This window comes from Oculina patagonica, chromosome 2 (genome assembly GCF_052425735.1).
Source record: "Oculina patagonica isolate OP01 chromosome 2, crgOcupat, whole genome shotgun sequence".
NCBI lineage: Eukaryota > Metazoa > Cnidaria > Anthozoa > Scleractinia > Oculinidae > Oculina > Oculina patagonica.
Genome location: NC_135759.1, coordinates 15,228,832 through 15,239,322, shown reverse-complemented (window position 1 = coordinate 15,239,322; position 10,491 = coordinate 15,228,832). Strand labels below are relative to the sequence as shown.

Here is a 10,491-nt window from a genome sequence, read left to right as displayed (position 1 = left end):
TAAAGCTCATTTCGCTTACCCCTTTATGCGGTTAATTGACTCCGATATTGAAAAAAAGACTAACATTTACATCCTGGTTTTAAACTGAGTTTTTTATTGTTATCGTTTTGGATAAAATAAAACAAGTATTAAAAAAGTTTTTTAACCAGTTTTTAATAAGGGCCGTTAACTTTAATATACACCGTGGTCCCTTTTAGGGTAAATACGCTAATATCTAATATAGAAGGCCACACGACGTATTAAAATTTAAATTTACAGAGCAAAGCTAACTAAAACTTTCATTTTAAGGTCTTTTTTGTTTAGAGAAAGGTTGACTCTGGTAGAAGGCAAGAGGGGTGCCCTTTCCCGAACCCCTCCGAGTCAAAATGTTGTCCCTGCTGACCGAGTCAAAATGTTGTCCCTGCTGACCGAGTCAAAAATTGCCTCCAGGTTGCTCACGTGCTTTATACAGCTGTTTTGACAGGAGTCATAATAATCGATTATGGCTCCTGGTTTCGACTAATGGTTGTTAATCAGTGGAATCGTTAATGCCGAAAGACATTATGAGTACCATCAATCGAAAAAAAAAAGACAAAAAAGATTTTCATTGGTAATAGTTTGCACGCATGCCAAGGAGTGAAACAGGAACGAAAGTTTCCACCGCCTGCTGAGGGGAGGAGGGTGGGGCAAAAAAAGAAATTTAAATCGAACTTTTGAACGAACGACGAACATGGGTTGAGAGTGTTTATACAATGTAACAGTTGCATAGCACTCTAACTGGACAACAAGTTCCGATACTCAGCAACATGCCACGCCGTGCCACACACAGCTAGAGGATTAGTTGTACTTTCCATCGCATTGTATCTGAAGCCATGCAAATGAAGCTTGTTGTTGTTGTTGTTGTTGCATGACTTTTTTAACTCAGGAACAACTAAACCTCTGTTTGCTGTTGCCCATGACAACAACTCGACGAAGACTGTTCAACTTTGTCAACAATCACTGCAGAAATATAAAAGAAAATATAAAACAAGTCAGTTGAATGTGTTATGGACAAGTAGTCTTGACCAATTCAAAAGCTCTGCCAGTTTGTTACTAGAAGTTGCCACACCATTGACTATTTTAATCCAACATGACTCTGAATGTGGCTTAGGGACCGCACCAGGTCTGTGTCTTTTCAACTTACTACAGATTTGACTGTAAAAAGCAACCTTTAATTAATTTACCTTGCGGGGTTATATCCTCACTATACGTCACCATTAATTTTGTATTCCGCCTCCTGTTCAGCTGCTTTGTAATAAAATAACACAGTTTGCCACCGATAAGGACAGAAAATAGAAAAAAAGACAGTGCTACTACAACGGCCAGGAATATTGGCGACTGAGAGTCGAACGCGTTAATGGTATCATGATCAACATCAGAGGACGTCTTTTGACTTTCGGCAGCCTGAAATCAAAAATACAAAAGACTTTTATGAAGTAATGAAGATGAATTTTTCAACAATGACACGAGCATGGGACAAAGACAAATTCTGAGTCCCCGACGGGAATCGAACCCATGGCCTCCCAGATACCGGTTGGGCGCTCTAACCAACTGAGCTACGAGAGACTCGTGGTGAGCTAGGCCATTTACTATGTTGATATGTGACACGAATCCTGCATACTGCTAGGATCAGCAATGTCGAAATCATCAAGTCTGTTGTAAATAATTTATAAAGTAACTACGGTTTAAAATTTGAAGTCAAAAGTTTTTCGTTGAAAAGGATAATAATTAAAACATTATCCTGCTCAATCTTGAGGAATATCGTCTGATATTAGCCAATTCGGTCTACTGGCTTTTCTTCTAAGTATCAGGCGATATTCCGCGCGATTTTTTTGCGCCTGTCAATATCCATTTTTAAGTTTATACCTTCTATATAACGTCTATCATTTATTGAAATTGTACATTTTGTATTGGGCACAAATACAAGGATGATGCTATCTAGTCGTTTTAAGAAAAAAAGTGTGGAAAATTTCAGTCCTAACTGCCGTAAAAACCATCATGGTGAAGATCGCAACATTTTCAATGAAAACATTTGACTGGCAAATTCTTTGGATACTAATCTAGTGGAAATTAATTTCTTGTCACTCTAAATGTGGTATCGACCAATCAAAAACAGAACACAGTGCTTTACTTGTAAGGTAAAGGTAAAGTCTGTATCCGAGCCAAGTGGCCCATACAGCCGGAGCTTATCCCGGTTTCTTAAGCGACTAGGAGTATTGCTACTTCCCCCCTGGATGGGATGCTAGTCCATCGCAAGGTTACCCCCCAGCAGTAAATTCGCCGGTACCCATTTATACACCTGGAAAGAGAGAGGCACTGTGAGAGCAAAGTGTCTTGCCCAAGAACACAACGCAGCGCCCCGGCCAGGGCTCGAACCCGGGCCGGTCGACTCGAAGTCGAGCGCGCTAACCATTAGGTCACCGCGCCTCCCACACTTGAGGACAGTTTTAAATCAAACGTTCATGCATGAAACTCTTAGCTTCTTTTACAGACGTTTATCTCACCTGAGAATCTTTTATGTAATTGCTTGTGATTTTAAGCACATCATTGTAACGGAACTTGATCACATTTGACAGGCAATCTGAGATGCCTTCCTCGAAAACGTGGTTCCCATACGCCACACCGTAGGCACGGTTATGTCGGATAAAGTCGGCAATTGTTATTTGTTTTGACTTGTCCTTCCTCTTCATAGATTCGATTCCAAGAAAAATGTCATCCATTATAACATCGATTTCCTCCCGGTTAATAAGCGAGTCGTACATCCCATCGCGATCTTCAAGAACTACAAAGGAGACGTCAAAGGGCATTACTAAAAGACGTAAATGCAACCCAGACTAGTTCACTATTAAGAGGGACCTGAAGGAGTAAAATGGTAACTGTGATTTGGGCAAATTTTCACTGGGGAAATGGAATTTGGGTCCCTGGGACTGGGAATTACAAACAAATAAACAATAGAACTTGGGCTGGGATTTGGAAAATCGGGAAAACAATAGGCTGGGAAATGGTATTTTATACCCCCTGCCCCTTTTTAGGACCCTCTACTTAGGGTCGACTTGTGTGAAATTGGTTTTACGGTACAGCTAAGGAAACAGGCAACAGTTGTTTGATATGACTCTCCTAATAGTCAGGTCGGTTAGCGTAATAATCGTTACTTGCGTGATAAAAGCACCAATTTTTGCATGCGGACTCCTTTCTATACTTTATTTAAGTTTATCCGTGGCTCCATCCGAATTATTTTATTTTGTCTTGAAATTTAAACCAGAACGATTTTAGCTCATTTGCATATATTCATAAAAGTTGTTCCGCAATGCCCCTTCGTAAGCGATCGATTATATTTTGTGATAAAAGCCCCAATTTTTGCATGCAGCCATTTTTCGATACTTGTTTTAAGTTTATTCGTGGCTCCATCCAAATTTTTTCATTTTTCTTGAAATTTAAACAAGAACTTTTTTATCTAATTTGCATAAATTCATAAACGCTGTTCTTCAATGTTCCCTCTGTATAGGAATTTATCAGAGTACTTGAAAAATTGAAGAAAAAAACACGCGATTTTCAGGTTCCCTAACCCTAGCGTTCCACGCAGTCATTGTTAATGACAAAAGTTCGGTTAAAATAAAGTCTGGTGAAGGGATATTTTGCTGAGCGTTATTAAAGTGAATTAAAGCAAAGCATTGTACAGTGGCATCTTCTCGATGAACGTTCTTAAGACAGAAAAGTTAAATCCAAGTTTGGTTAAGGTACAAGGACGAACTCTCTCTGTCATAAACAATGATAACCAGCCGTTCAATTTTACGGACGTGCTCACAGTCGGCATCAAGGGGTTCAAACGGATGAGAGAGGCTGAATAGGCAATTGTTTCTGTTTCTTCTTTAAATGCCTGCCAAGTCTGCCCTGTCCCCTAAAACTGCATGGATGTGGTATTACAACCAGATATAGCGTGGAACAATGTCAGAGAGCTTTCTAGGTACAGATGGAGAAATCGTAGCTGTTGGTATACGTTTACCCGGTTGGTTCTCGGTTGGAAACTGGAGGAAACTGATGCCGGTACCAAAATAGAGCTTTTCGAAGGCTGTCTAAGGCACCAACAGTGAACAGACCTTTCGCAGACCATCTTCGTCAAAGTGCTGACACATGGCTTCTGCTGTCCAAAATTGAAGCTGTGCGACCCTAACCTGCGATCAGGCGTTTTTTTTTTTTTGTTTTTTTTTTTTGCGGCGGGAAGGTAAAGATCGCCGGTTAGTGTGACCCTGGCATAGGAAATAGAAATTCCCAGCTGGTGTAAATGCTGGATGATTCGCTTGCTTCTCAATCTATGTATGTTAAAGTCAATGTAGACAGGCAGAGGCGGTTCACGATTTTGTTTTTTTTTTTTTATCTTGCTTTTTCAAACCGTCTCCATCGAAAATTAAGAATATTATGATCTAAAGATTAGATGGTAACGACGCTTCTTGACTATTTTATGGAAACAATCGACCATTAAATCAGGGTCGTAACCAGGTATATGGGATCAGGGATAAGGGATCACAGCCTTGGGATCGGGATCACAGCCTCGGGATTGGGATCATGGACCCGAGATCCCGGGTCACAAGTCATGGGATCCGGATCGGCCAATCAGATGGGATCAGAATGGAATCAGGGATCAAATGTTGCCACATTTTGGGGATCAGGAATCAAAATTTAGAGCTAAAATTTGGGATCAGCGATGAAAAAATATACCTGGTTACGACCCTGATTAAATTTATATGCCTCGTGGCTGAAAATGTATTTTCTTATTATTGAAGCTGCCTTGACCAAAATTTGTGCGTCCTCTGTGTAATCTCGTTTCTTCAAGGCTTCTTTAAGCATGTTCCGCATCCCTCGGCGGCCACAAACTACAAGCGCATAAATACAGTAGAACCCCGGTATTAAACTCGACCTCTAAAGGGGAACGAAAAACAGTTCCAGTTAGCAGTTCCGGTTTGCGGGGTTTCGAGTTATCGGGTCGATTAAATGTTTAATTTGCCAAGTTAATAATTGATAGCTTGCTGATTTTTTAGCACTTCAGTATACGGTACAGTGCAAATTAAACTTATCTCGTCAGAAACTCTATCACGATCATAAATTCTTATGATAAGAATGGAAAAAGGCTGTCAAATACGTGATCCGTTCGTTGCTTCAATGAGAATTCGTGGCGAGTTGCAAGAACCGAAATTCGAGTTATCGGGGTAAATTTGACCCAAATTTTGATCGAGGGAAACGAAATTCAGTTCGAGTTAGCAGGGTTTTTGAGTTATCCGAGTTCGAGTTACCGGGGTTCTACTGTAATTACCATAATAAACATTTTAGAATACTGCATCTAAAAATTACAATTTTTGCAAAAAACTTCAACAATGTCTTCAATTTATATATATTTTTGCAACATTTAATCATAAAACTGCAAATTACTTACGGAGTAGAGAAATATTTCCTGCTGACCCACTTTAATTTAATCAATTCAAAATGGCGTGGTAGCGGTGCTTGAGAGATTGTGCGTGGTCAAAATGTTTAGCAAATTTTGCAAATTGCAAGAAAAAATTCAGGTGGAGCCACGGATAAAATTATTTAATAGTCTTTAAAGAATCATTCTGCAAAGTTTGGTGCTTTTATCAACCGTGTCACGATTTCTCCAAAAATTTGCCCTAAGCGACCTGACTATAAGTAAATTCCATCATTGCCTCGCGTCAGGTGTGTAGCTAGACACATGAGAATTCTTTGCACTCTTTATGTAAGATTCCTTTGTAAGAATTAGCATACCTGGATGTAAGATAAAATTTTATTTTCATGTTGCTATAATAGGCAGTTAATACGTTTTCTCACTTGTTATGTTAGCGGCCAAATTGACGGCATCCTGGAAAGCAGGACTGTCCCTTAAGACACCAATCTACCAAATGAAAATGTTGAATCTTCGTTAGCATAACAAACAGTTGTAGGTCAGATTATTTACCTAGTCTGAATTTTAAAAGCTTTAAAAAGACCATATCTATCTTCGGAAGTAAGTTATATTGCAGAAAAAAGCCAGGGAGCCTCCCATTTAGCCATATTATCAAAAGAGAATTCTCATGATGTGATCATTTGGAACAGATATAAACATGGATCGCATTTTCCTTTTCCCATTCTTTGATTTCAGTTTAGCAGTTAAGTGAACTAAAACGGGAATTTGCTTTTCTCTTAGTTTAGCGATCCTTAATACCGCGCAGTGTCCAAACGGTAGTCAAGAGAGCTGACCGTCCGACTCCCAAAAAAGTTAGAGGGATCAAACTTGCAGCACAGATCTGGAACAAATGCGAGACCAACTCCAAGTTGAAAAAAAGGATATAGAAATACCGACACATACTATAAGCTACTGTACAAAGTGTTTAAGAAATTCCTATCATCATCGACGCTTTCTCTAGCGCAAAAAAGACATTGAAAAAGCCAACCCGTTTTCCTGTCGTGACGTCATATTTCTCAAGCTTGACTCTTGTCAAAGTATCTGTGAGGGTAGCGGTCATCACAGAACAAACAGTAACACCAATCAATATCCAAACCACAGCAAACGATCTGGCAAGAGTAGATTTCGGTGTCTTGTCGCCATATCTTATAGTTAAAAGAGGTGGTTAGTAATTCAGAATTGTACATTCAGTAAATCAGTTGTAAATTTAGTAATTCAGTGTAATGAATCCAAGTTATCTTCGATCTCAATCCCGACTTAAATATAACAATTTGTTGCAAGTGGTATGACAGGGATCGTTTATGAGGGATTTTTAAACTGGATAATGTTGCCTTTATGAGGGGAAGAGCCAAAAATCATAATACTTAATGACGCTTCAATACTACTCTATTGACTATTTTTATTAGTATTGCCACTCTCTTCTTCAGACAACACATTAAAAGCGCCGGTTTAACACGGAACAACCGTATCGGAATATTTTTCTCATTAAAATTTTTTTTTCAGTTCTTCAACACATTAGGGACAATGGACTAGTCAAGGATCTGTGTCAAAAATCGACAACAAAAGCTATCGTGTTTGAATAGGTTGAAAAGAAAATGCAAACAGCTATAGCCAAAAATGTCGTTAAATATGACACAAACAGAAGAGAGGTCTAAGAACTAGAATGTCATACATGTATGCGGTTTGACATTGGCCTAGTAAATAACCTCATTTGATCAAGATATAACTTATGCCAAAGTTCGGTCTGTCCGGCATTTTTCTCGACAACACAAATAAGTTTATCCCTGACTGCATGCTTTTCTGCTTCAGGTTTTGCAAGGAGGCAGATACATTTGACAGATGCCCTCTGATGTAAGAAGGCAACCACTTTCTTATGAGGGGGAAATGAAACAGAACAAAAAAACAATACGCTTAGCTGTCACTTGATATTTTACAATATCACGTTCAAGCAATTCTTATCTTAATTTTATTTACGAAGCAGAAAGTGGAAAGTAAAAAGAAAGAGTCGTTATCATCACAAAAGAAGCGCAGTCTAGCAACCACTGACAATGTAGAAAATTCAATTCAGCCTTCTTTTGTATCATTTTCAAAATGACAAGTCATACAAAGAAAAAATAAGGGTTACCTCGGTATAAAATCTTCTGAAATATTTTTTTTGTTTTGGAGCTATTGTTTCCCTGTTCTATATTTTTTCGAGGTTCTTTGTTTATAGGTCTTTCTTTCTTTTACGTCATTGGTGAGTTTCACAGGCTTTTACAACCAGAAGGAGCAAAAAAATCAGTACCTCGATTTTTCAGCGAGAATGAATTTATTCAAACAAGAAGAATAAGAAAACACTCGGCAAGAAATAATCATGTCATGAGGCACGGTCGTGCTTCACGTGCGTGTTATGGACTAATTGATCAGAATGTTTTTACTCACCCTACAGTCGTTATAGTTACGAACGCCCACCAAAATCCCTCAAACGCGCCACGGTCGAACCTACACGGAAACTGCTCGGGATTGTGTGACGAGTCCTGACAAAAAACATCGAATTTAGGAAATAGGTTAATTAAATCCTGTTTCGATACTGCTTGGTAGACATGAAGAAGCAATTTACTTTAGAGTTAATACCGTGTAAATATTGTGCTCTATTGTTAACATTATGCTCTGTACATTAAGTAACATGATTGCAATGTAAACAACAAAAATTTTCTCAGTTCAATGCTAGGGTGTTATTTTCTTTGTGCATTGTTCTTAGACACGTGCTCTTTTTAACAGGAAGTTTAAACCCGCACGAATTTGAAAAAAGGCGTGCGTTTTTTAATCAACTGAATAGAATGAATTTCTCTTTCTTTCTAAATTAAAGAAGAAACTTTTAACTAAGCCAGTGCATGTTAATATGTACGTGATAATAGTATTCCCATCATATTAAATGGTTTCGTAACAATTACCGTAAATAAATAAATTTATTTACCTATTATGTGGAGGCTAGGCTAAGAGAAAAAATCAAGAGGACCGTTGTGATCTCATTCGACCTCTCACTATGAAGTTTTAAGACAGCATCCATCAGCAAATCGAGTGATATTGTTTTAGTTGGACAACAATCGAGTACCAGAATAATTAAATCCTATTGCGTTATTTTCTACCCTATATTTAAAGCTAGAGATGTAAGTAGTTATCCGTGATAACACCAACAACAATTTCTTATCAGAGCCTGAGAAAATGAATTTCAAAGTTTACAAGAACCATGAAAACTATAGGTAAAATCTCATGTGTAGCTTTCTTGTTAAATCATCTTTTAAGCGACTCAGTGGAATTCAGTGGAACTTCGAAATTTGTTCCCGATGTTTGTTGTTTTTGTTAGAAATGAATTCTTTTGAAAATATATTTGAAACAGTAACACAGAAGTTTGCAATAAGATGTAAATAATTTTTTGGTACATAATTTTGGCCAATCAATACTCCAAGTCCTGGCGGATTCCGTCTTAAACACTCTTCACCACGACTCTATTTCTTTCGCTGTTACTTGTATTTGATTTTAAATGCTGAACCTTTGCAAATTGATCTACTTACCAAGGCCCAGACAAATACACCTGCTACAGATGACATTAAGAACGCCATTAACACCACTGGCCATGTTCCTGATACGGCTTGTAACACCACTTTCCATTCTTTAACGGAGGATTGAGAATGAGGGACAATAAGTACAACACCAGGAGAATCCAATATCTTCACGTACGGCAAGCTTCCTCCGTATTTCTCTTCACTGCTGTGTACAGGGATTATCATATCTGCCAGGCCGTGAATAAGTTCGCGATGAAGAACCCTGAGATTCGCTGCTCTTTTGAGAAAACGAACTCGCGGGATCTTGCCAGCAAATGTTTTACAACATATGCCAATGGCACGGGTCACCACTTCATGAAATATGCCTTTCATATTTGGTGTATGTTCTTCGGTTTTATATTCATTGCTGCCGGCATGATCATAAACAAATGGTGCCGCTTGTAGCCAAGAAATTTTAACTTCATCAGGACAAGTGTAGCGCCAAACCAAACAATCGTCAAAGACATCTGGTGTCATTTCGTAATCCAGTGTACTGGGGTCTGTAGAGTGGGCTACAGTTTCATTACTGGTATTCCGCTGTGACACGGTCTGGTTGTGCAAGGAATTGTTCACACTTCGTTTGACGGATCTCCTCTTGAGTTCACAACCTGCTTCAGTTGGCTTCGCTACGTCTTCTTCGAGGTTTAAATCCATGTAGTCGAAACCCAACTGTCCTGTCACGCTATCGCTTCCTTGTAGATCAAAGAGAAACAATGAGATGACAATGATGTGACAAACGTGCGGAAAGCTCCAAGAAAGATTTCATTTTCCTTTCAAACAGTTTCAAGATATGCTCTGGGATTCTCAATCTCGTAGTGGAGAGCGCCTATCCAATAAACACCTCTACTGAGCACTACAGAGCCTTCTGAACCTTTAAATGGTAATCAAGGGCAAATTTAAATAAATGTCATCAATAGAAACAATACACAATAACTTGACAGTTATGAAAATAAAACTGTCATCACATCACGAATCAATGCATGACAAATTAGAGATTTTGAATCGAATATTCATACATCAGTGATTATCTTAAGGACGTTTGTTTATTTCTCGTCCTTTTTGTCTCCTCTGTTTTTTTTTTCTGTTCAGCATTTTGCGCTTTTAAGTTACAACAGTAATGGATAAATAGTTCTTTTTTTGGAGAAGACCACCGCATTTACAAAGGTATATTTGTTCGTGAGAGTTTTCTTTGTTTTAAGAAGTGTGTAAAACAGGTAAGAGTTAGCCAATCAGATTGGCTTATTGCCAGTCCAAAATTTAACAATTGCGGCATGTCGCCTGTTACTTAGACGAGGAGGCCGTAGGCCGAGTTGCCTAAAATCTGACGATATTCCGCAAGATTGAGCAGGATAATTATTTTATTATTCAACAAATTGTCAACGAACTACATTTTGCAGCCAGAAAAACTGTACTTTTGCAGCGCTTGGCATTTGCAATACT

At 38.5% G+C, this 10,491-nt stretch overlaps 1 protein-coding gene across 1 annotated transcript; it reads right to left on the bottom strand.

The window, feature by feature from the left end:
- On the bottom strand, positions 1-9,859 carry LOC144643119 (uncharacterized). Its single transcript, XM_078502270.1, has 7 exons — positions 9,022-9,859; positions 7,889-7,983; positions 6,456-6,612; positions 5,854-5,917; positions 2,523-2,800; positions 1,203-1,422; positions 1-978 (listed from the first exon to the last, which is right to left on the bottom strand). The coding sequence occupies exons 1-7, from the start codon at positions 9,703-9,705 to the stop codon at positions 911-913; spliced, it is 1,566 nt and encodes a 521-aa protein (XP_078358396.1). The 5' UTR covers positions 9,706-9,859; the 3' UTR covers positions 1-910.
- Positions 9,860-10,491: the final 632 nt, after the last annotated feature.

Excerpts from the sequence above, each read along its gene's own strand:
- LOC144643119 (XM_078502270.1), bottom strand. The coding sequence starts at position 9,705 with ATGGATTTAAACCTCGAAGAAGACGTAGCGAAGCCAACTGAAGCAGGT. Across the intron at positions 1,423-2,522 it reads ATTACATAAAAGATTCTCAG|GCTGCCGAAAGTCAAAAGAC; the intron begins GTGAGATAAACG and ends TTTTGATTTCAG. Across the intron at positions 979-1,202 it reads TGAGGATATAACCCCGCAAG|TGATTGTTGACAAAGTTGAA; the intron begins GTAAATTAATTA and ends ATATTTCTGCAG.